This window comes from Octodon degus, unplaced genomic scaffold (genome assembly GCF_000260255.1).
Source record: "Octodon degus isolate 3935 unplaced genomic scaffold, OctDeg1.0 scaffold00246, whole genome shotgun sequence".
In the NCBI taxonomy this organism is placed as follows: Eukaryota; Metazoa; Chordata; class Mammalia; order Rodentia; family Octodontidae; genus Octodon; species Octodon degus.
The window spans coordinates 800,362-826,806 of NW_004524822.1; the positions used below are offsets into that span (position 1 = coordinate 800,362).

At 45.0% G+C, this 26,445-nt stretch overlaps 1 protein-coding gene across 5 annotated transcripts in view; it reads left to right on the forward strand.

Annotated features, from left to right (window-relative positions):
- Positions 1 to 26,445, forward strand: part of Plekhg1 (pleckstrin homology and RhoGEF domain containing G1) — a 227,751-nt gene that overhangs the window by 180,144 nt on the left and 21,162 nt on the right. For all 5 annotated transcript variants that reach the window (XM_023706250.1, XM_023706251.1, XM_023706253.1 and 2 more), the window contains 7 exons: positions 7,209 to 7,278; positions 10,989 to 11,035; positions 15,998 to 16,148; positions 18,113 to 18,244; positions 21,154 to 21,336; positions 21,408 to 21,503; positions 21,615 to 21,701. In XM_023706250.1, the coding sequence (XP_023562018.1) occupies positions 7,209 to 7,278; positions 10,989 to 11,035; positions 15,998 to 16,148; positions 18,113 to 18,244; positions 21,154 to 21,336; positions 21,408 to 21,503; positions 21,615 to 21,701 (766 nt within the window). The remainder of the gene's footprint in view (positions 1 to 7,208; positions 7,279 to 10,988; positions 11,036 to 15,997; positions 16,149 to 18,112; positions 18,245 to 21,153; positions 21,337 to 21,407; positions 21,504 to 21,614; positions 21,702 to 26,445) is intronic.

The following is a 26,445-nucleotide window of genomic DNA, read 5'->3' on the forward strand; positions in this document are numbered from 1 at the left end:
AAACATGGCTGGAAGAAGTTCCATCTTGTTATGACTTCTTTATATCTTTATGCACTTGATTTGTTTATATATTTTTAAAGAATTTTTTCAAGGATGTTCATAAATGGAGTGTATAATTTCTCCTGCTGTCATGGTTCAGTTTGGTATATGATTATTTAGATTGTTACTTTACGAGTGCTTCCATTGGGAAATATTTTAGAATATCCTTGAGACTTCATTTCTGTTTTCTTTTTTGTAGCCAAACCTCCCCCCCAACATGTGTGCACATGCACGCACACACACACACACACACACACACACACTCACACATAATCCCTGTGCTAGAAATTTAAGCCTCTGGTTGAGTGTCTGGAATAAATCTCAAAGTGGCCAGGAAACTGAATTAATCAAAACAAACTATTTTCCTCATTGGAACTAGCCCCTAAAATCCCAAAGCTTTTTTCTTTTTTTTTTTTTTTTACTGCTAACCAAAAAAGAAATTCCAACTTTTTTTTTTTTAATAACATCCCTCTCTTGGAATAAAGAAAAATTATCTAAACTGTAACCTGAATCTTTAACAACCGAGGGTGAGGAAATAAACACCATTCCTCTAAATTGAATCTTTATGTTTTAAATTGTTTCTTGGCAGATTAAAATCATCAAGCCCCCTCCCCTCCTTCAGAGAACAGAGTAAAAAATTCCTTTTTCTCAGCTCTTTCTCTCTACTCAGTATCCCCCAGCTGGTCTGTCGCTGCATGTGAAGCGCGAGGTCAGGTCTAGCCATATAGACCTGAATGACACCATTGTGTCAGAGCAGTGACAAGTCACATGGTCAGGAATGAGCAGGACGCTTTGAACCGAGGAGGAACGTGCAGCTCTGTCTGAGGAGCGCTAGTGGTACCTTTACAGAATATGTGTTTTAAGAAAAAAAAAAAAATTCTTTATTTGCTCTTCAAAATCTAATTTAGGAAGCGAATCAAGGGATACGTGTAATGTAGATTTTCATGCCATCAGAATGTCTCCAGCTCTTGCACGATGGTAGAATTATTTTTTATCCATACGCTTTGATCAGCGGGCGTCTTCAGTCAGGCCAGTGTTAATGCATGTTACCCTAACGGCACATTTCCCGTTCCCACATTCATGCAGGTCTCTGTGAATACAACCAGCCATAAGGCCCTGGTTAGGCGGCGGAGGTAGGAAGGCGTCACTTAGAGTGTACTACAGACCGGAAGTTAGCTCATTCCAGCTCCTCATTCGGTGGGAAGACCCGAAGTGAGGAGGCACATTCCTGATGCTCATTCAACATAAAGCTATAGGACCTTTGAGGTCGTTAAGCCTTTTCTGCCTTCAAGTTCCTCGCAATGGTCAGGGAAGCCTGTACGTGTAATATGTTTGCTTTGATGCCTTCTACTTGCCCACCCAAGCACGGGACCTAAGCTCAAGTAGAAAATCAGAGAATTTTCCTTTTCATAATCCTACATAAAAAGGAGAAAATAATCAGAATAATTACTCAGGAAAAAGAGAAAGACCCAAATCCTGAAGGTAAGATGACTCTAGTCTAGTTATAGCTTTAATATAAACTCAATCCCTAAGTCCTCTTTCCTCCCAGTGTGTCCCCACTGTTCATGTCACACGATGCAGAGGGAGACCACAGTCTCCACCTCTTCATCCGTAGTTGTTTCTGGTCCTCACTCAGTAGCTGTGTTGGCAGATCCGCTGCATTCTGGGGCCCAGCTGTCCACCAGAGTGCTTCACGTATTTCTTAGAATTAGTTCTTCCTTATCCTCTCACTCTGTTGCTCATCAAACCCCAACTGCAGTGGCTTCCTTTCTGTCCTCACAGGAGACATCAGACTTGCTCAGTGTGGGACTCCCACCCTCATTTCTGAAGTGATCTCCTCTTCATGTCTACCTCCTTAGAGAGCTTTCTATGGCCTCCCGCCCCTCCTGCAGCCCACCAGGTGTCAGTCGCTGTCTGTCACACCACGCTCTTTATTTTCTTTGTATCACACAGTGCCATATGGTAATATACTCCTCATTGATTCACTTCTTAACATTCGTCTCTGTAATCAAACCATAAGTACGTGGTCTTGAGCAGAGTCTTTGTCCCTTTTCTTTCTCCTGCAACCACATTGCTCCTGATGGTGCCTGGCATGGGAGTCTTTCTGCCATTGCTTGTTAAATGACAATAGATGAGTAGGCAGCTTTCTTGGGATTGTGCCCCAATGAAAGCACATGCAAGAAGTCCCACTATTTCCATTTTTATTGGGTTAATCCTACACTAGAAAAGGGTTGTAAGTGAGGCTGAACAAGTAATGCCCCAAAGGCTTCCAGGAACCACACAGAAGACCCTAGGACACAAAGTCTGGCCCTTGCCTTTTTGAGTTGACCAGGCAACATAGCCTTTAACAGATTTGCTTCTAGTAGAGTACAGGACTGGGACTCAGGAGCCCAATTCTGCCCATAGCTATGCCATTAAGTATGGGCTCTGTGACTTCAGACCACTGCTTTCTCTCTCAGGACCATGGTTTTCTCACCTTAAAGCTCAGCTTTGGAACCATCAGGTGTCCGTGTCCCCTCATGACCCCTGTGGCTTCTGAGTGATGGAGGTCCCTTCACTTATTTTTTTTCAAAGTTTTATTGATAAACAGATAGCAATGAGACAGTTGCGAATCAAATTGGAAGTATAGTTTCAACAAATAATACACTGCATATATTCTTCTTAGTGATTAATTGCTGTACAAGATGCGGACTTGAGATCCTATTTACAAACACCATTAGAACAAATCATTCTATTCATTAAGAGAATGCAACTATATATCTATCCCAACCACTTTGAATACACAGATACAAAATGGACATTCATCAGTATACCCCATTTTTTCTAAGTTCCGTTATTGAATATTATAGGTGTGTAAACTCAGCAAAATATTCTAAAAGAGTCCAGTAGGCCATAATAGCATTGGGTCTTCTGTTTAATTGGCAATGTCAGAAATTATTGACCTGAGTCCCCCACAGCTCAACATATCAGCATGGCTTTACTTCCTATATTTCGTCTTCATACTTTTCTACTGGATGGTTAAGACCAAGGTAAAGCAGGACCTGTGCAATAAGAGTTGTAGCTTTTTGGTCTGAGAAGGTCAGTGAAATGCCTTCAGGATTTATCCTGAGATCCTGTACCTCAGATTGTAGAACGTTTGTCAGTGCAGTCATGTGGATGAGTCACGGCCATTGCTTGGCCAATGTGCTCTCTGTGAAAGCCTGAGAGAGTGTCTTCTCCCCATGTGACTCTCCTTAGGCACACTCTACGTCATCGATCACTTTCCTCTTTGGCCCCATAATCTTCTTGATCAGAAAATTTGGGACACTACCGAGTTACATGACATTACAGTACAAGTTCTCATATGTCCTGAGTCTTAATTGAGATATGGTTCTTTTTTTGTTTTTGTGAAACCAGGTATTGAACTCAGGCCCTTGCACTTGCTAGGGAAGTGCTTATTTCACTGAGCCATGTCCCTGGCCCGAGGTCCCTTCACTTATGAGGGAGATGGATACACCCAGAGCACGGAGGCAGCTGGAGGCACTTCCTTCTTCCAGAAAGTCCCCTTAGAGGGTAAAATTAGTGCTCAGAGAGAACATGATAAGCAGAAAACTCAGAACACAGGGAGTTAAACATGATCAAGGAGTGTTTCTGTTCAGTTCTGAGAAGGAATGTGATTGGATCTGCTCAGAATTCCTCTCTGTTTAGGAAGATTTGTACAGAGAGAGCCAGACAGAAACATCCACCCAGAGTACTCCGTCTTCCAGGCATGGAAAACACTCACTCCAAAATGTTTTCTCCCTAACACTTCTTTTTCTTCCATCTTTTCTTTTAACTCATACAATATGCAGGTCAGGATGACCAGATTTCAAGTGTCTTTTGATTTAATCATATCCATCTTTCTATAAAAGATAATGATACAAATGTCAGAGCTGTATTTTGCAACCTAAAAAAATCATTTTACAAAAGAGATGTTTTACAGTTATATGTATAAGATGGGCAAGGCAGTGATCCTGAGAATCTCCAGAAGATTTTTGAATCTAGCAGTTAATTGGAAAGATTCTCACCCTGACAAACTATATATACTGATACCTGTGAACTAAGCAACTGCACTGAAGATGGTAATCTGTAATAGTAGTTTCATGCTTGGAGTGCCTGTCATTCTGATCTTCTGAATACGGGCTGCTTGTCATGACATGCCAGTTGCTGCTGTGCTGTCTCTCAGGTGGATGATTATTCAAAAACAAGGGGGTGGTGAATGAAGGCAAGAGACAGGAAAAGGAATCTTGTGGGACTGTCCTGCTTCAAGGTTGTATATGGTTAGTTTTTCGGACTTATGTGTAAACATAAGAAGTATATAATTCTTTATGCCTATTTTTTAAATATATTCTAATTTTTAAATGTTAAGTTCAACATATCAATACTTGATGAAAATTACCTGTTCCATGTTATGCCTAAGATGTTTGATATTCGGACAGATAGTGAGGTTAAGCTTAACAGCCTGGGTTGTATGGTAATAACAATAAACTTCTCTTCTGGAGGGTTAACAACCTAAGTTTGCAGACCAAAATTAGAGAAAAAGGAGGGTCACAAGGAAAGCCAACATTTTGGCCCTAACCTTCCAAGGTCAATTAAGACTCAGGACCTATGAGAACTTGTACTGTAACGTCATGTAACTCAGTAGTGTCCCAAATTTTCTGATCAAGGAGATTATGGGGCCAAAGAGGAAAGTGATTGATGATGTAAAGTGTGCCTAAGGAGAGTCACATGGAGAGAAAATATTCTCTCAGGCTTTCACAGAGAGCACATTGGGCAAGCAATGGCCGTGACTCATCCACATGGCTGACACTGACAAAGGTTCTACAATCTGAGGTACAGGATCTCAGGATAAATGCTGAGGGGATTTCACTGACCTTATCAGACCCAAAAGCTACAACTCTTGTTGTAGGTCCTGCTTTACCTTGGTCTTAATCATCCAGCAGAAAAGTATAAAAACAAAGTAGAAGAAGTAAAGCCATGCTGTTATGTTGAGCTGTAGGGGACTCAGGTCAGCAATTTCTGACATTGCCAGTGAAGCAGAAGACCCAATATTATTATGGACTACTGGACTCTTTTAGAATATTTTGTTGAGTTAACGCACCTATAATATTCAAATAATGGAACTTAACAAAAAAAGGGGATACAGATGAATGTCCATTTTGTATGTGTGTATTCAAAATGGTTAGGATAGATATATAGTTGCATTCTTTTAATGAATAGAGGGATTTGTTCTAATAGTGTTTGTAAATAGATTATCATGTCCGCATCTTGTACAGCAATTAACCACTAGGAAGAATGTATGCAATGTGTTAAATTATTGAATCTGTCCTACAAAGAATAAAAAAAAAAAAAAGGAGGTGTTTTTTTATAAGAATATTGGGAACAATGATGGAAACTGGGACTGCCCTAAAGGGTCTTTCCAAGTTCAAGAAAGAGAAGGAGATTTGAAAGCCACTCCACTGTGGTGCCTTCAGACGTTAAAGAGACAATTACCACTTGCTGTGTCTCAGCAGAATACCCAATGAAATTCTGTAAATGCAATTGCTGGGCCAAATCCTATTCTCAGTGTCATATTTCACATTTTCAAACTGTACTGCAACCCTTTAGCTATTCCTGCTTAAGCAGGACGTTATTTCTAAACATATAGCTGATGTACTTTTATTATTTTTCAGTTTCAACTATTATTTATTTCTTAATTTCCCAAAACTTTCCTTTCTTTCTTCCTTTTTTAAATTCTTTAATTTTTTATTTTTTATTTTAGGAAAGAGTCTATAGGGTGTTCAGGGTCTCACTACTAGATCAGACTCGTAGTGATTCTCCTGTTTACAACCTCCCAAGAGCTGAGATTACAGGTGTGCGCCACCACACCCAGTCTCAATCACTGTCTCAGTGCGCCCTAGGGGTGGGGCCAGCATGGCAGTCCCAGGGATCAAACCTCCAGCCCCTGCACCTGCTTGCAGGTGCTTTAATCTGCTGAGCTATTTGGCTGGCCTTCAAACTTTCCTTTCTATCATCTTCTCCAACTACTTTGCATTTAACTAGGTTTAATGTCTGAACTTACATCTTAAGACCATGGCAAAGTTATCCTCAAGTTAGCTGTGTGTATACCTTGATCTCCTTTTTTGGGAAACTATGTTTTCCCTTAAGATTACCTCTCACTTCTGTCCCCCACCCCTTTCTTTGTTTTCCAAATACAGACCATTAATTTATCCTCAAATGATGTGCCGGAAGTATAAATCTCACTGCACTGTGCCCACTGTGTTTGCCCTGGTTGGGCCCACAAAAATGAACCCAACTTACCTTGGCCAACCCTTAAAGGGCTGAAAATGCTCTTCAGCAGTGGCCATGGAGGTTGAGAAGCACAAAGCAAGATTTTGATCATAACACTATAGAACAGCTTCACTTTGTATTAAATATATAATATGTTACGCATTAAAATGAATACTTAACATGTTAAAATACATATTAATACAGTTTATATGAAGTGCAACTTGAGAATGTGCTAGTATTGACACTGAGAGTAGCCTTTGGCCTAGCAATTTGGCTTATAGAATTTTATCCAGAAGATTAGTTGAATGAATTACAGTAGTAACACACAATTAGATATTATGGATTGCTTAAGATGATACTGCCACTAAAAATTAATGTTAATGTATAGTTGAGAAGAGAGACTTCCTTTGACAATAAAACTTCTTTCCTTTATAGCACAGTCCCTATCTGTTTATGCCTTTGTGTTGTTAGTGCGATTTGACTTTAACTGTCTTCCCTTTCCAATGCATAGACAGCTTCATGAGACCAGGGACCATGTCTCCTTTTGCTCTCTGATTTGTTCTTAGTGTCCTAAGCTGTGTGAGGTATCTCAGCAGGTGTTTGCATGAATGAGTGTGTGTTGTCAGTGACAAACATCAGGAAAACTTTGGTGTTAGAAACAGCTTCTCTCTGGTGGAAGAGCTAATGGTCTGACTCGTGTCAATCCTGGCTCCACCATGACCCTGGGAAGTTTCTCATCTAAGCCTTGGATACAATGACAAAAGACCCTGAGTTGTCCAACCACATGATTCCTTATAAGTCCCATTAGATATACTTAAGTTTTTAAGTTAAAATGTCCTCAACCATGAGACTATGTCTAATACTCCCTGGATTTTTTTCAGTGAACTTCTACAAGACTTGGAAAACTGTGAAAATGATCCAGTGGCCATAGCAGAATGTTTTGTGTCCAAGGTAAGAAGGGTGTTGTTGTTGAGGTTGTGGTTGTGGTTGTTGCTTTGGCCCAACCAAGACAAACTGAGAGTATGGATTGTTTTCATTTTATTTACTTATTTATTTTTGTGGTACTGGGGATTGAACTCAGGACCTTGAGCTTGCCAGGCAAGCGCTTATTCTACTAAGTTATCTCTCCAGCCCTGTTTTCATTTTAGTTAGAATTAATGTTTTATTTCAAATAGGTTACATAATAGCCTCTCTGGTTTTTTTCTTGTTATTGTTGTTGTTTTCAGTAGCACAGAAAAAATATCCTCTTACTTGGAGAAGCAAGATGCTGACTTAGTACTTAACCTAGAACTTGCACAGTGACTGAACAATATTACTCATTCCTAGGAAAAACTTGGAGAAGATGGTAGAAAAAAAAAAAAAATATATATATATATAGCCACAAAAACAATTATAAAACTCCTGCTACTGGCCTGTTTGCTATAATTATCTTTTGAGATATAAAGAGATACAGAATTGATTTCCTGCACCTTAAGAATGCACTCTGACTTTTCTACATTTTCCTTAAACTGCTACCATCAGAAAACTACAAGAAATGGATTTGACTTTTAAAGCTGAATGGCAGCAAGCATGCTCTGAACTTCCAAGGAGATATTGCAGCATATAGTTCTTGACTATATTATTTTCTCAACACACTATGCTGTATAGAAAGAATCCTCTCTTAAATTTTTTCTAAAACTTCAGCTGGTGAAATGAACAAATGTTTCAGCGAAGTTCATGATGGTGCTTTGGAACCAATCATGAATTAGCACCTCATTTAGAGGCCTAGATTCCAATGTGAATTTGGGACGTTGTTCTAATCTAGACCCTCCAGATGGGTCTGCGCCCAAACACAACACCTCGGCTTTTAGTGATGAGAAGTTCCTTAAAGGCAACCAATGGCCTTGTCTACAAACTCTCTTGACTTTCTCTATGTGTGTTTTTGAGTGTTCACGTGTAAAATATTCACACCTGCTTAGGTACACACATTCTTTTCACAAGTGGCCTGTGTATAATTGATTCTCCTAGAGAACAGGAATTTGAAAGAAAAAAGAAAGAAAGAAAATGGATAAAGGAGAAATGGTTGGTTGGATAGGCCAAGTATATCAAAGAAGATATGTCAAATAACCACAGCACATAAACAGCGTAGAAGCTTTCCGAAACGTTTGGCTTTTACTGGTAACTATAATCACGAGCTGATTAAAGATGTTCCAGCATACGCTTAGCTCTGGCTTAATTATTCACATAAAAGTTTGTTTATATGCCTCATTGCCAACTCCCAAATCTTATTTTTCATTGTAATTTTGCCAAGTTTAATTAGAAGACCAACTTCAGCACTCCACACATTCACATGGGCTGGGAATCGGGAGGGAGCGCTTGAGTCTGGCGTAACCTGCTTTTCACTCAGCACCCTGAAATTTAGAAGAGGTTATGTTTTCTGAAACACCACCAGCTGCTCTGTTCAGGGAGGAATGGAAAATTGCTTTAATTGAGAGGTCATTAACAAAAGAGGCAAAGCCGGCAGTTGACTCCTGCTTTTATCTGAGTCACTGGGGCTTGCACGGAGATTCATCTTTGACCTGGCTTACTTTTGTGGTATGTGTAGGTTAAAGAAATTCTTCCTGACAAATGGAGAATATAGAGCTGGCGAATTGCTCCTAGCAGAGTACTCGCCTAACACGTGCAAGGTCCTAAGTTCAACCCCCAGCCCTGCCAAACAAAGCAACAACAAAAAGCCAGGCATGGTGGCACATGCCAGGAATCCCAGCTACTTGGGAGGCTCAAGCAGAAGAATCACAAGTTTGAGAACATTGTGGTCAGCTTTTGGGGACCTGATTTAGAAATTAAAAGGGCAAGGTTGCAGCTCGGTGGTAAAGTACCTCTGAGTTTGATCCCCATGACCAAAATAGAACAAAAATATACTTACTTCTTCCTCACTGCTCACGGAAGAATAAGGGACTAAGAAGTGAGGGACAGAAATAAAAGTTCCTTACTGGGCAGGCCAGGCACAGGCCCTTGAGCTCTCACCTAGCTTCTGCACTTCACTCACCAGTGGTGCCTCTATCCGTTGTCCATGTAGGGAGCCATCAAAGAACTACTGCAAGTCTCCAGTAGAAACTCTTCTGCAATCTGTTCTTCCCAATTGCACAATTCTCCATCTCTAAATAATTTTGTAGTGCTAGATAATTGACAGCGATGCATACAATCCTTCAGCAGAGACATGCAAATTCTACTCAGTACAGCGACAGTTTCTTCACCCGCCCATCCCCATAGAAAAAGCCAGTCTAGTCTCTATGTGTAATTTCACATCAGCCTTCCTCATTGACCTAAGTTTGATACTTTTATTTCTCGTTTGGTCCAGTGGTAATATTGTTCTGCTTTCCCCATTAATTAATAGGTCGAATAAACTATTTGACAATGTTCATTTAACATTTGCAAGAGGGCCATCAAGATAATTCAGTGGACTGAGCACCTGTTTAGACAAGTACAGGGACCAGGGTTCAATCCCTGGCACCACATGCTGTGCTGGCCCTGCCACTGGGCACACTGAGCTGGCCACCAAGACCCGGTGTGGTGGTACACACCTGTAATGCCAGCACTGGGGAGGCTGAAAACAGGAGGATCGCTATGAGTCTGAGCTGCGAAGTAAGACCCTGTACCAAATACATTTAAAAAAACGACATTTGCATGAAAAATCATGGTTCTACCCTGTTAAAGAATTATCCTATAATGAGCATTAATAGTTGCTATTTCCCAATATTGGATAATATGACCCACTATCTGAAAGACTCAGAAGCCCCAGAAATAAAGGTTGTAGGGAACTGGAAATATGTTCACAGCAAAGGGCAAGAGCCTCATACTGCCAGCCACATATCTAGTGCACTCGAGGCCAGACTAGATGTATGCAGGTGAGTCCTGCTTGCAAATAATTGTAGTTACTAGGGGCATTCAGGAGTTCCACAAACATTATGTGCCAGATGAACACAGTGTGGCCTCTCCCCTAAGGAGCTCCCAGCTTGGTGTGGAGAGGGACACATGAGCAGAAAATGTCACCAAATATCATTTGGTCAGTACGTCCCAAGAGGTTGGCACATCCCAAGAGGTAGGCACTGAGTGTGGTAGGATCCCAGAGTAGGAGCAGCTCGCCCAGCCCCAGGGCTCAAGGAAGGCTGCATGGAAGAAACAGAGCCAGAATTCAGTTCCAGGGGAGGCTCACTGGCTCTGCAGGGAGAGGATGCAGACAGTGGCAGGCAGAAAGAAGGTGCATGCAGGTCCTTGGAAGTGTGCCACAGCTTGCAACACCTTGAGCTTACCTCCAACTCGTTCTTTCTGCAAAGCTTTTAAGTTGCTTGCCTATAGCTCCCTCTCCTACTGCATGTCCACCAGAGGATTGTGAGCATCTAGGGAAAGAACCTTTATTGTCATCTCTTTCCTATTTGCCTTTAGATTCACTGGAACCTAGCAGGTGCTTCATTTTTATTGAACCTAAATGAATTTAAGTGTATGTGGGTTCTGAGTTTATAGTAATGGACATAAACAGTTGCCACAAGGCTCAGGAGACAGGCCAATGTGATTGGAGAAGTAAGTTTAAAGGCCTGGTTGCTTCTGCTTTTGTTGTTCTTAAATGAACGTTGATATCATTGATTTTTTTGCCTGTAAAGTATCCCTTTGTTTCCTTGCAGAGTGAAGAGTTCCACATTTATACCCAGTACTGCACTAACTACCCAAGGTATGGATCGGATCATTTCCAGGTTGTTTCCAGCCAGTAAATGCAACATATGGGGTCCTCTGGTGTTGTCTGCCCAGCGCTGTCCTGAGTAGCATGGGAAACCACAAAACATACTCAACAAAAGATAGCAGGGCTTCCAGATTTTGACTGATCCTGTTGGGCTTTGGGCTAACAGGAAAAAAATTGTGAAAGATGATGATGGAGGCCAAGAAGATTACTGGATGTCCCCAAGGGAGCACTAAGTACATCCCTTGCATCAGGCTGTTCACCTCGTCTGCTCACCTTTCTCTATGTGCGCCTTGTTTTGGGGGTTGGGAAACAGTACTTATGAGTTTAGGTAACCCAGCTGGAGGGAAAGCATGCTCTGGTTTGGCCATGTAAGTTTTTGGAACTATACAAGCCTATAGCATTCATGAAAAGGACAGATCCATGACAAGGCAATATGAGAAAAGGGGCCTGTCATCTCCCCTGGGTCGCTAGCTCAGTTTTACCTACAGGAGAAGGCAGTGTGGTGCAGGGAGTAACCTGCATAAAATAGTGTAGGCATTTGTTTCTTTCCTCCAAAATGTCTAAAATGCAGAACACCCATGCCAGGGCCTCGTGGTCGCTATGTTCCCAGCAAATGCTAATGCACTGCCAGTCCTGCCCATCTCCACTCAATGGGTGAAGCAGCCAAGCTCTGATAAATGTGTAACCAAGAAGGCCACCTAGCTGATGAATGGCCCTGCCAACATTTGCCCTAAAGTTTCTCCAACCACAAGCCTTGTATCAATACGTCCTTATAAAAGCCTGTCATTCCCCCATATATTTTTTGTTGTTTTAAAATTTATTTATTTATTTATTTATTTATTTATCTGGTACAGGGTCTTGCTATGCAGCTCAGAATTGTGATCCTCCTGTTTCAGCCTCCCCAGCACTGGGATTACAGGTGTACACCACCACACCCCATTTTGGTAGCCAGCACAGCATACTCAGGGTTCTGGGGACAGCATGACATGTGGTACTGGGGATCGAACCCGGATCCTTGTGCTTGCCAGGCAGGTGCTTAGACTGCCAAGCTACCTCACCAGCCCCTTCCTCACACCTTTGTATGTGCCTTTCTTCCCACTATAATTCACAAGACTAGCGTGGTCTCAGGAACCAGGCAGAAATAGGAGAGCTGAGGAACTTCACACACTGTGGCCAGTCTTGGCAAGGCAAGTACCTTAAGATACAGTAGGTGGGAGGACCCATCTGGAAGAGAGGCCAGCAGGCTGGTCCTCCAAATAGCTGAGGGAAGAAGAAAGAAACTTGGACAATGTCCCTGCTCAGGAGGAACCCCAAAGCCAGTTTGTCTTAAAGGGCCCATGAAGCCAGAGGCCCAGATTTACTTATCACAAGTAGTTCCCGTTGCAGGATTGTACTCCTTCTCTAAACACTGGATTTTGGGCCATGCTGATTTAGTTGATGGTGGCCAGCCATGCTTTTCCTGTTTCTCTTAAAAAGAAAAAAAAAAACACCACATGTATATCTGAGCCCTTGTCACATGTCCTTACTTGTACACACTCATTGCTCACAGTCTCACTTAAGGAGTTTTCTCCCCTGCAGTATTTGTTTCCACCTCCGATATCAGGAAATTGCAGGATGCGCTAATTAAATCCCATGGTCATTAAGCCTGAACCAGCTTGCACCACTCCCCAGTTGAGAGAAATCACAGAACTAGCCTTCAGCTTCTCCCTAAAACTACTTCTTCCAGAGGGGAAGCAGAAACCATTCAGGATGCCACAGAGTTCTGGAGCCAAAGATCAGAATCTGCACGGAGAGAGGGGCTTGTTGGGCAATTGTATCTGGCTACCTCTCGTCATAATCCTGTCTGAAGAGCTAGCTTCTTCATAAGACACTTCCCAAATTGCAAATTCAGATTTTCTGACTAAGCAAGGAAAATGCAAAATAAAGGCAGCCTTTTTATACACCACACTGCTTTGCAGTCCAGAGAAGGGTGGGGTTGTTTGTGCAAGAACACGCATAAGAGCCTGGAACAGGCTCCAAGTTCAGCGAATCGGATCTGCTGGAAGAGCGAATGTGGCCCTCCCTTTCAGTTTATGTCCCTCTGAGGAGGAGAGCTCAGAAATAGCATGTCAGGAAGAAGAAATAAGTACAGTAGGTGTAGATTAATACAGGGTGAGCGCAGCCCAGTGTAGCAGGAGCTACAGCTGCCTGAGGTAGAAGTGACGACCCCCCATGAACGCTCTCATGGGCTGCTTGCTAGAGAAAGGGTTGCTTAATTTTGAGTCTAACTCTGAAGAAACCTGTGTCGGCATAGAGACACTTGCAGAGTGTTGGGGTTTTTGAAGGGGTTTTTGTGTGTTTGAGAGTTATTTTGTTTCTGTTTGTGCAGTATAGGAGACGGAGCCTCACTCTGAGGCTCTTCACACTGAGCTGTATCTCAAGCCCTTTTTTACTATTAATTTATTTTTAACTATAATTTTATTTTGAAGAGTAAAAACAAAAGAAAAATCAGAAACAAAGACAGAAGCAGGGTAGCATACAACAATGCATACATTACAGATTTTCAAAACAAGAGTAGCTGATTAACAGTGGTTGATTTATTATCTATTTTTATCGTCAAATCTGTTTTGCAGATTAACAGGTATAGTTAAGTAAGATTGGACATATGGTTGCATATTACTGCTTGCTTTCAAGAAATCTTAAATTTTTGTTTTTGTCTCTTTCTTTCATTGCCTTTTTCTAAAAATTTATTTTAAAGAGAATATAGTAATAATTGATATGACATTAGAAACAGTACACATTTAGAAGATCAAGATGACTGGTATTCAAGCATAGTTTTTGTATTACACATTGCTGTCCTCAGTGGAGTTGCTTAGTTCATAGATATCCATATACAGAGTTAGTCAAGGTGAAAATTCTACATGTTAACTACTATTTTCAAAAAAAAAAAAAAAAAGACTGATGGAATTTCTTAGTATAATCACCTCAGCCATCCTGTATATATACTTCACTATTTATTTTGAGATGAGACTCACTAAGTCACAAAGGCTGGGCTCAAACTTGCCATCGCCCTGCCTCAGCTTCCCAGAGTGCTGGGATTCCAAGCAAACATCATCATGCCTGGCTTGCAAGTTCTTCGTAAAGATGTTGAATTCTAGCCCACTTGTGTGGCTTTCAGAGTCAGAGAAATACTCTCCTGTGCCCTGGTCTCCAGGCAGTTTGCTCTGAGGCCTGAGGTTCCCCTTCCCCATCTTCAGAGGGCACGAGTGCCAGGTGTTGCAGCCCACCTGACAACATCTCCATCCCTTTGGAGCCAGGCTGGTGATAGGAAATGTGCCCTCACAGGTTGACAAGTGTCCCCTTTCTTTGGGCTGGTCACACCCCAGTGATTTCCCTGTGAAGAGGTGTGACCCCTTCCTCGTTCTCAGGAAGTGATATCATCACAGGTCATTGTCCTCAGATGCGTGTCCCGTGTCTGAGACTTCAAGGAACCTGGGACTCATCAGGCTCCCACCTTACAGCAGGCGCTAATTCTCCACAACAGTGCCAGTGCCAGACTCCATTGTACTTCTGGGCAGCTGAGCCTGACTCTGGAGAAAAGCGAGAAAAATTCCGATAATGGTGAGCAGTGAGATCACCTCTCAAGAGAGGAATCTAGCACTCGGAACAGATTCTGAAAACAAACAGGCACCGAAAAGATTCCATGGCTTAATGATGAGCCTTCCATTTAACTTTTTAAGGAATCTTACTTTGGATCTGATTTTCTCAATCTGAAAACGTAATAATGACCCAGAGGAGAAAAGGAATGGAAGTATTTCCCTATGCCTCCTTTAGTTTTCACTCCTGCAGCTCGGAGAATTGAACTTCACACTGAGCTACATCCCAGAATATTGGGGGGGGGGGGGCGTGGTCTATCTAGGTTGCCCAGATTGGGCCTGAATTTGTGTTTCTCCTGCCTCGGCCTCCCAGAATTCTGGGAACAGGTGTGTGCCACCACACCCACCTCCACCTGCTTTGTTCTGAGGCTACAAGATTTTTCCTGGCAGGTGTGTGTGTGACTCTGCAGGCCTCTTAGGTTGCTGCAAGTGTTCGGCACTTCTTCAGCCAGTCCCTTAAGATGCCTGGTGCTCCACTCTTACCTCTGGGAGGACTGGAATGTTGAAGGAATTCTGATGCACCTTCTAACATCCTGTAGCACAGCACCCTGTAAGGAGTAAGACACGCCCCCCCCATAGAAGCACTTGGAGAAGGAAATCTGCTCAGAGACTCCAAGAGGGAGCTTCCCTCTGGGAAGAGCTCTCTGAGGAAGCTCACTCCACCAGCTGTGCGTGTTGTACATTATACAAAGGTGACTATTGTCAGGGGCTACCAAATGCCCCAACAGGAGGCTACTTCTACTAGCCTGGTGAACTCCTTTTGCATGGTACAAAGATGCCTACTCCTGGGTGTGGCAGCACACACCTGTAATCCTGCCACTTGGGAGGCGGAGGCAAGATAATCACCCTGAGTTTGAGACCACCCTGAGTTTGAGACCACCCTGGGATACACAATAAGTTAAAGTTCGGCCTGAATTACATAGCAAGACTCAGTCTTAAAAAACAAAAAAGATGTCTAGAGCTTGTAATCTGACCTGCGGCTCCAGATATGCAGGAACACACAGCCAGATGGATTGCAAGTGGAGAGCTAGAATACACCTCAGATCTCTTCTGCTGAGCCCTAGGCCCTGGCCTGGGCTAATCGGAGGCAACAACTTGCTGCCTAGGAGCCAGGAGTCCGTGGCACTTTAGTACCCCCAGTTCAGTGCCCCCTTCAAACTCACCCAGCCAGGGAGACGTATTTTGCTAATTTGCCCCAAAGTGTCCTCAACTGGAGCTAGTTCTGGGGCTACCAGGCGTTTACACTGACCTGGCCTGAAAACCTCAAACACCATGTGCAAGGTTACACTGAGACCCAAAGCATTTGTTCTTCGCGCAGGTCAGTGGCTGTGCTAACCGAGTGCATGAGGAACAAGGTGCTGGCCAAGTTCTTCCGGGAGCGGCAGGAGACGCTGAAGCACTCGCTGCCTCTGGGATCCTACCTCCTGAAGCCGGTGCAGCGGATCCTCAAGTACCACCTCCTCCTGCACGTGAGCCTCCGCCTGCGCCGGGCACTGTGCAGGGGAGGGGGTGTCCTGTGTACACTTGACATTCGGGGGAGAACACCGGGACAGTCTGTAGGCACATGGAAGTGTTTTCTGCTCTCATACTTTACAACTGACTAATCTGCCTTGAGGAATTAGAGGTATTTGGATTCTAGGCCTACAGCCCCATTGACCACAGCCAAGTCCAGAGATTAATTTTAGCTCAGATAGTAACAGGGCGTAGGAATGCCTTGGCTGGGCAGTGGCGACTTCGGGCAGGGAGCTGTCACCCAAGTGGAAAATAGATCCCCCCACACATACACACACACAATTTTATTTTATTTCTATGAGCTCCGATTCAGTAGGTTGGGAGCGAAGGCTGCTTGTCATCCACTGGCTAGTGTGTGAAAGCAGAGAGAGGTTCTAGAAAAGAGAGGACCACGGGCAGCACTCTGACGCCGAGAGCCGGAGTGGCCTCATTTCCGGGATCTGCCCCTTTGGAGTAGTTTCCATTGCTTTTATACAGTTCAAAGAGGCTTGAGAAACAAAGATAGACAGAACTCTCTAATTCTCAGTTCTTTGTTATCACTACGGAATTTTCTTATTCTCTACGGAATTTGAAAATAATAAAGAAAAAAGTTTTACTGAGGGTAATTTGAATTCTGTGAATAGGATTTGCTGACCTTTGTAGTTGGGGAAAGACAATAGAACAGCGTGGCTAGTCTGCCTGCCCCAGATCCTACAAGTGGCCCACGGGCCTGTGGCTCTTGGGCACACAAGAAAAATAAGTTAGTGTTTGTAGGTTTTATTTTGTCTTGTTTTTTCATATCAGGAACCAAAGTCAGGGCCTTCTCACTGAGCCACATCCCCAGCACCCACCCCACCCCCACCTTTTTTTTTTTTTTTTTTTTTTTTTTTGTATGTATATGGTACAGGGTCTCACCATGCAGCTTGGACTCATAGTGATCCTCCTATTGTCAGCCACCCAGTGCTGGGATTACAGGCATGTGACTCCACGCTGGGACTCAGTGCCCACTCAGCACCCCCAGGGGCAGGGCCAGTGTCCCCAGCCCTGTTTTAAATATTTTGATTTTGAAACTGTGTCTTGCAAGCCACTGGGTTGCTCAGGCAGGGTGACTTTCAGTCCTGCTTCAGCCTCTCTGAGTGTTAGGGTTACACGCCACCACACCCAGCTTGTAGTTTGTCATTTTTATACTACATTAAAAATCTTTTCCTAAAAACTTTTAATCCAGAGCGCCTCTCTCTCAATAGGCCTGTATCTCTTTTGAAAATATTCCAGGTTTCTAAATGAGGAAGTCATTTTCCGACTTGCTCAACAATTTTGAACAATTTCAAAAACTTTTTAAATCCAACTTTGCCAGAAATGTCTTAGTTTTGCTCTGCTCTCCTGGGAGATTGATCTTTGGAGGACTGTACATCTTCTTAAGCCCCAGTAGAGCTATGGTTTTTAATGTTTAAATTGGTCCAAAGGATCTTTTAGACTTAGTGAGACAATCTGACTAAATCAGTATCCAAATAATTCTTAAATAATACCTCAGGACAAATCTCTACTGAGATCCGCTGACGTGACATCTAAGACTCACATTAGAAGCTGTCTATCTTGTAAGAGTGAGAACTATAGTACTGAGAGCTACAGCACATTGCTGAGCTCCTGAGATCAAGTGTCATATCCATTAGAATTAAACATCTCTGAAAGGCTTACTGAATGCTTTATGCCCAGTCCTAGAATTCTGATCTACTTTCGTTATGCCTAGCACTGTTGTTATTTCCATTTTACCACATTTTTGGCAGATCTTTCTAGTAAGTTATCTCAAAATCTTAAGGGCTCATGGTAGTAAGCAAAGAAGTAAGCAAAAATAAAACATGAGGAGCCCATTCTAGAGGTGTCCTTTGTTTTATACTTGACTGTGGTTTAAGTAGAAATTAAGTTGCTCTTTTTGGTTTTTAAGGAAATAGAAAATCACCTTGACAAGGACACAGATGGCTACGACGTGGTGCTCGATGCCATAGACACAATGCAGCGTGTGGCCTGGCACATCAATGACATGAAGCGGAAGCATGAGCATGCCGTGCGGCTGCAGGTGGGCCAGGGCAGGGACCACCCTTGGCGGGACTCGGGCGGCGGGGAGGGGGCGAGTGCTGCTGCATCATTTTCCAAATCGGATATTCATGCCACACAGGAGCTACCCTTCTGCACTCGTGGTCCTCACCCTAGTTCTCCCCAGGACAGGTAGGACACCTGCACTCCGAATCATTATTTAGAGTCACTATTTAAGACAGCACCACATTGTAACTTGTAAGCTAATAGCTTGTTTTATAGCTTCTTTGATGTCCCAGCTAAAAACTTGAGTCTCCCAAGGTCTTATTTCATATTCATTAGAAATCAGTAATTAAGATTGAAAATAACTGTTCCTAGTTCATGCCCAAGGCTGAGACGGTGGGGGGCGGGGTCACAGGGCCAGGATCTCAGGGAGGGGAGCAAAGGCTGAGTCAGCGCCTTTCAGTTTCACTTGGTTCCTGACTCCCAAGCACATCATTCTGGTTTCCTCACCTTTAACATGAGATAGCAGATGAGAGGTTTGCAGAGGTCCCACCAGCACAGCACTGTGAGCCCCAAATCCTTAGGAAATTTTGATAGATGCCACACCAATTATCATGTCCTGGGTGCCTCAGAACTGCCCTGTGAGTGGGCGATACGTGCATGAAGAAATGCTCAACGTTGCTGGCCATTACAGAAATCCCAATGAAACCAACACTGAGGTTCCATCCTGCCACACAGAGAAAGACCTTCATCGAGAAAGAAATCAAAGGGCTGGCCAGATAGCTCAGCCGACTAAGGTGCCTGGGTTCCATCGCCAGCACCACATGCCAAGCCAGCCCTGCCCCCAGGGTGCGCTGAGACTGCAACTGAGACTGCAACTGAGCCTGGGCATGGTGGCACGCACCTGTCATCTAAGGGTTTGGGAGGCTGAAAACAGGAGGATCACTATGAGTCCAATCTGTGTAGTGAGACCCTGTAGACCCTGTACTAAATACATAAAAAAAAAAAATCAAATAATAACAGAGGATTGTGAGGCTTCAGGGGAAATGCACCTTTCTATATTGCTAGTAAGCATGTAAACTGGTGCAGTCACTCTAGGAATCACCATGGAGACTCCTCAAAAAGCTGAACCTGGAAATCCCATTGGACCCAGCTATTCCCCTTCTAGGTGTCTCCCCCAAAGAGTTCAAAGGTATCATATTACAGTGAAGCATGCACACCTGGGCTTATAGCAGCACAGTTCATAAGAGCTAACCAGTACTCCGCAGCTTCTCTTAGATGAGAACCCCAAATATGTCTAAAGAGCAAAGCACAAGATAGCTATCAGGAGGTAGGGAGATGGACCTTTCCCGAGTAGGAGGAGGCTCTAGGGCCGGCGGGCAGGCGGGCGAGACAGATGAGAAGGGAATTCCGATGTGTTGTGCGCATGGACCAGCTCCACGCAAGGAATGTAAACACTGGACTGCAGATCTGTGCTGATAGAACATGTGTGAGGACAAAACAGCCACGTGGGCAACCAGTTGCGGGCCTCCCGGGGAGACAGAGGCACAGAGCGACCCTGCACTCAGCCGGGCGCTCACACTCACTCCGGAGGAAAGACGCATTATTCGGCTTTTCAGTCAGAGCCCACAGGCAGCCAGAGTTTTGGTCGGAAGCTCCTGCGAGGCTTCGACCACCAGAGGGAGGCAGTCTAATCTTCCAAGTCAGGTCTGGCTCGCGCCAGGAGTGAGATGGCTGCTGCTCAGCCACCCAGTGCTCCACAGACGTCCTCTCAGACGTTCCCGCACAGCCAGGCAGGGCCAACTGGCTGGGGTGTCATTCCTGCGCCTCTGCGCAGCGTGCTGAGGACACCGCAAGATCTGTGGCTCTGACTTACCTCCTTGTCTATTTTTAACCGATGATTATTTTTTATTATGATCTTGGGGCTTTGTTACATGGTGCTTGTACTTTCATTTTTCAAAATTATAAAATCAGGTAGACCAGTCAGCTCAGTGGACTAACACACCTGCTTAGGCAGAGTGCAGGAACTGGGGTTGGATCCCTGGGTGCCATGCGGGCCCCACCCCCAGGGCGCGCTGAGATGGAGACTGAGACCCCTCATACCTGTAATCCCAGTGCCTAGACGGCTGAAAACAGGAGGATCACTACGAGTCTGATCTGTGTAGTGAGGCCCTGTGGACCCTGTCCTAAATACATTTTTTAAAAAATTATGAAATCAGCTTCCTTTAAAAAGTAAAAATTTAAATTTAAAAATAATAAATAAAAATTAAAAATATTGATGTACAATATTGATATTGACATACCGTAAACCCTAAATAAATGCCAGTCATGTTACATTTATCAAATTCCTTCAGAAGCACTAGGACATGGTCACAGACAAGTGCCCATTTCCTTTCCCTAAAAAGATTTACTATCAGGAAACTAACCTGTAATCCCTACTATGCTCAGGAGACTGAGACAGGAGGATCACCACAAATTCCAGGACACTGTCTCAAAAATAAAAAATGACCCCCCTAAAATCAATCTGAAACCTTCTGAGAAACCTAGCTTGTATGATTTTTGCATAGATTTTAGCTCTGAGTTACTTAAATTACTTCGGTTTCTGAAGAAAGTTTTCAGTCAACTTCTCTGTCTCAAATCACCAGAGAAGAGGGAATAAGAAAGTTATGGGAAATCGATGTCTCCCCAAGAAAGCCCCACGCTGGTGGCCCAGTTACCCAGCCTTTGAACGCTCTAACTGCTGGTACCAGCCACAGCACAGCCATGATTAAGGAATGGAAGAAAAATCACGGGCAACTCAGCTACTAACAATTTGGTTCACAATACTACTTGTGCGCACAGATTATACCCTAGGCCACAGTCTCCACTCTTGAGGCCTAAGGGAGCCCTGGCAGGTCCTGGCTCCTTGCTCCTCGCCTCTGTTTGACCTGGAGACCTTCCCTTCCCCAGGAGATCCAGAGCTTGCTCACCAACTGGAAGGGGCCAGACCTGACCAGCTATGGGGAACTGGTGCTGGAAGGGACCTTCCGCCTCCAGCGGGCCAAGAACGAGCGGACGCTCTTCCTTCTGGACAAGCTGCTCCTCATTACCAAGAAGAGGGACGACACATTTACGTACAAAGCTCACATCTTGGTAGGTGTCGAGGCTGGGGTTGCCCTTGGTGGCTTCCCAGGCTTGCCTCACCCCTGTGCTCCCCTGTCCAGTGTGGCAACCTCATGCTGGTAGAAGTGATACCGAAGGAGCCGCTCGGCTTCAGCGTCTTCCACTACAAGAACCCCAAGGTGCAGCACACTGTTCAGGTAAGAAGGGCCTGCTGGAGAGGGGCCGAGGCCACACGTGTGTCTCCCAGCTTATCAGAGGCTGACGGGACACAGCTGCCCAGCGTCTGACTGAGCCCATCTGCGCCCTAGGCTAAATCCCAGCAGGACAAGCGCCTCTGGGTCCTGCACCTGAAGAGACTAATCCTGGAGAACCACGCAGCCAAGATTCCAGCCAAGGTAAGAGAAGCGAGGGGTGCGGGGCTGGCCATGAGGCTCAGCGGTGGCCGATGGGCTGCAGCGCATGGCTTCAGAACTGCATGTGAGGGGTCAGACACAGTCGTTACACCTGCCATTTACTTCGAGGAGATTTATGTGTGGTACGCTCTGTGGGCTGTGAATGTGGTTATTATTTTCCCTTTAGAGATTGAAAGAAGAAAGGCATAAAGGAAAAATGGTGAGGAAGCTTCTAGAAACCAGCAGAGCCTGCACGTGGCAGCACATGCCTGTAATCCCAGCACTCACGAAGCTGAGGCAGGAGGACTGTGACTTCGAGGCCAGGCAGGGCTACAGAGAAACACTGACTCCAAAAAAGGCAAGGAGAAAAAAGAGGACGAGAAATAAGCAAAGGGCCCTGAGAACCTGCCAAGCGGGATGCGGTGCACAGGGGGGACAGAGGGCACAGCAGGCCTGACCATGCAGGAATTTATGGCCGAGGCGGCAGCCGTGAACCCCGAACTATTTGCTCAACACGGTGAAGTCACAGTGCTGTAAACCAGGTGTCTTGGAAGGCCAAAGCGTTCAGCTGAGTGAGGGATGAGGGAAAATGCCTTTTACTTGGTTCTTGAAGGATGAGGAATGTTTTTATTAGGGGGAGGGGGAAGGAAAAGGAAACCGAGGCTGAGAGAATGGGGTAAACAGGAACACAAGCATGGACGCAGGGGGAGCACACTTTCCACCCATGCCTGGATGTTCTGGGGAGACACACAGAAGGGGGTACGGGGTGGAGGCTTGGGATGCAACACCAGGCGTCTGCCCAGTAAGAGAGGGAGAGCGCTGGGCTGGAGCCACAGTGACAGAAGGAAAGAGATTTCACCGCCAGGCGTGGCCCCAGACCTGGTGCCCAGCTCCCTGAGAGGCTGCAAAGAGGAGGCTGAACCGGTTCCATGGGGTCGAACAGCAGGGAGTGGCGGGCAGGGCCTGTGCAGGTGGAAATTCAGGTTCTCAAAGCCTAGGATCAGAAGAGACAGTAATGGAAGCCCTGCGGTTTGACAGCTCTGGCCCGCAGGAATGTAAAGGGAAAGACAGACCCCAGGGAGCCCCAGCCAGATATCTGCAGGTAGAGGGGTCCTGAGAGAGCAACTAGAGTGGCAAGGAGGTGCTGAGGAGGCCAGGGGACATAGCGGCGTCCTGCTGCAGAGGGAGGGCCAGCGCACAGGGAGGCCTGGAAGGGATAACAGGGGATGCCAGACAGATGGAAGGGGGTAGAGGAGCAAGGGACATGCAGACCAACTGGTTGCAGGCTTTTTTTCTTTACACAAAATTCAGAAAAGAAAAATAGTGCTGGCTTAGGGAGAGACCAAATCAAAACCAAGTTTTTTGGGGCTGGGGAGATGGCTCAGTAGAATATCCTGGTTCCAAGAGAAAAAAAAAAAAAATTTTTGGGGCTGGGGAGATGGCTCAGTAGAATATCCTGGTTCCAAGAGAAAAAAAAAAAAAAAAAAAAAAAAAAAAATTCTTTTTTTTTGGGAAAAAAAAAAAAAAAAAAAAAAAAAAAAAAATTTTTTCTGTCTTGGAAAAAAAAAAAAAAAAAAAAAAAACCTAGCATTGTGGGTCAGTGGGCTGCAGGAGGGGAAGGGAGGCTGCATGTTGGGGTGAGGCCAGGGGAGGCACAGACCGCGGGCCATGGTGTAGGGGTGGGAGTCTTGGAAAGGGTTGGACATCTTCTGGGTCAGGGAGAGAAGGTGAAGGAACATGGAGGGAATGGGGGACCCATGAAATGTTGGCCCATGAAATGTTGGAGTCACAGATGGCCGTGACAAAGTCATCTGTGGGCCGAGGCAGGGAGCAGGTAAGCTACTGAAGAAGGTGGAAAGGCTCAGAACCATTGCAGAAGCAAATGGGCTGCTCACCAGCCATGACTCAGACCCTTCGTAGACCCAGCTGGGCCCACACACGCCCCACAGTCCTTCAGAGGGTGCTTGACAGTGGAGGTTGAGAGACCGTGGCACACACAGGTTCTCCTAGGTCAGGGACCGCAGGGCTGCATCCCCAGGCAAAGGAGAGGGGTGCTACCCATAGCTCTGGCTTCCCAGTAAATAGAGAGAAGACAGCTGGGGCAGCAGACAGAAGTAGTGGGAGGCAAGGTGCTTAGAGAAACAGTGGCCCAGGGAGGTGAGGGATGGCGGCCACTGGTGGTGGGGCAGAAGCGGGTCACAATCAGGACAGTAGGAGGGGGTGGACACAAGAGGACAAAGAGGGCGACAAGGGAACATGTTTTGCCCTCTGTTCTGAAAAGCTTCTGAGGCCCATGCTCTGGAGGTGTGCAGGTTAGAGACTCAGAAATGAGTGTGCTGAGGTGTGAGCCCACACACGGAAGCGCAGTTGCATGCCACGGGGCGGCGTGGCTGCAGGGCAACTACATTTCTGCAGGGTTTGTCACGGCACTTTGGCCCAGGGCCTCTGAATGCCCGTCTACACAAGGGCAACACGCCTCGGATGTGCTCCACCCACCATTCAGGAGTCTCCTGGGAACATCAAGATTGCTTCAAGAGGCTCTGAAAGGCAGTTACAGAGCCAGACTAGCTTGCACACCTGCGCCCTTGCCACACCAGGTGGCGGCTTCTCGGCTGTGTTACGACAGTTCCTACAGCTCAGGAGAATCCTACCTTGCTCCCAAGTTGCTGACACTCTGAGAATCTAAAAACTGACTTCGGAGGTGCAGTGTGTGCACTGTGCCGAGGACTTCATGCCTTTGTTTCGTCCTCAGAAAAGCATCCTATGAGCTCTTGTGCTCCCCGTTTTAGAGAAATAAAAGGAGGATGCCAAGATACAAAGTAAACTGCCCAAGTTTAACTAGGACATAGTGAGCCCAAACTGAGACCCTGGTCTGTCTGGCTTCAAAGAGCTCCTTAATTACTTTGTTCCTGCTAGCAATGAAAATGCACTTATGGTATTTAATATTGTTTACCTGCTATAATTCTTTCCTATCTTATTTAAGCAAAAGTACTCAGTTGAGTTTTCTATACATCTTTAACAATATTATTTCTAAAATTGTTGAAGTTCTCAAGACATTAATTTCTATGAAATCAAAGAAATACATACTAGGACATTTTCAACGTCACAAAAATGTGTCGCAGGGCTAACGAGGTCAACAGCTGGTTTCACTCCCATTCTTCCTACTGTCTGCAGTTCTTTAACCCTACGATGGTCTGTGGCTGCCGCCTAGTGGTATGTGCGGGAATAGCACTTTTAAGATAAAGCTTTAAGAATTAGGGAAAACGTTACAGGAGGTAACATTTAGAGATACATAGCAGGTTTAGAGAATTGTAGATACCAGAGAGTTGCTTGAGGCTAGCCACGTTTCCATATATATGGTATTAAACTGAGTTTTTGTCCAAATTAACTGATAGTAAGGTAAATATAAGTATTTTTTTCAGTTTATACATTAACATGGTTCTAGAAACACACTTCCCAGATACTGAGCTATTATCTGTGTTTAAAATTCATTCTAATAGTCCTCTGGAAGTGCAAGGTCACAAGTACAATCCCTGGTATAGGTGGCTACGTGGAGGCCTCCCCCCATATGCTAACACGTTTTTAAGTTTTTTTGTTTTTTGGTGGAACTGGGGATTGAACTCAGACCCTTGAGCTTGCCAGGCAAGTGTTTATTCTACTGAGCCATCTCCCCAGCCCCAACTAACATGTTTTTAAATTGAATATGATTGCCAGTGTCGCTCTGCCTGAATACATAGTGTGATATCAAGACTCAGCAAAGCAGGGGTAAAATTATTTTAAAAGAAAGTGACATTGAAGAGGCAAGAAAGGCTGCCTAGATTGGTTAGCACAATTTACTTTTTTATAGTCCTCTAAATGTAAAGAACACATGGAGCCAGGAATATAGCTCAGCTGCACAGCACCTGCCTGGCAAGCAGGAGGTCATGAGTTCAGTTCCTGGTACCAAAAAAAAAAAAAGAAAAAAAGAAAGAAAGAAAGAAAGAAAGGAACATGTGGAAACCACGTGAAGAATCCAAATAAGTACCCAGCATTGGGTCTCAAAGGGGGGCTTTGAGGCGAGAAAAGCAGTGAGTGCAGGCAAGGCCCTGGGGCCAGGGGCTGGGGCAGCTAACGGGACTCATCCCAGCACTGAGCAGTGGGACCTGCTGTCCTACTTTAGAGTTGAGTGGGCAAAGTGAGAGCACCCCTGGCTCTGTGTCCTCAGAGCCCTGGCCCCCCGCACGGAAACTTACTTCCCCTCTGGGACACAGGAGGTCGGGAGGTGAGGGAGCTGGGGAAGTCAGCAAGCACCGCAAGGCACTCAGAGAAGGAAAGCAGTGGCCGTGAGCTCCCAGCGGCCTCTCGCCAACCTGCTTGGCAGCGCAGGCTGTGGGCTCCACATCTGCCGACTCAGCCAGAAATGGTCAGAAACACTACCAGGAAAGCACTGAGCCTGCCTGCACTGGACATGTAGACATTTTGCTTTGTCATCCTTCCTGCCATATTGTGTTAGGCTTTCTCAACCATCTAGAAATTAGTGAATGTTACAAGAGGATGTGTGGGGGTTCCATGTGAATACTGTGCCTCTATTATAAGGAACATGAGCATCCATGGGTTTGGATTTCCTTGGCAGTGGTGGCCTGGGACCCCTCACCCACAAATGCACAGACGACTATACATCTGCAGCCCCCCAAGGACAGGAGAGGTTGGTAGGGTACACGCCGGCCTCCACGCCTCGAGCTTCGGAGTCAGAAGACAGTGGTCAGGG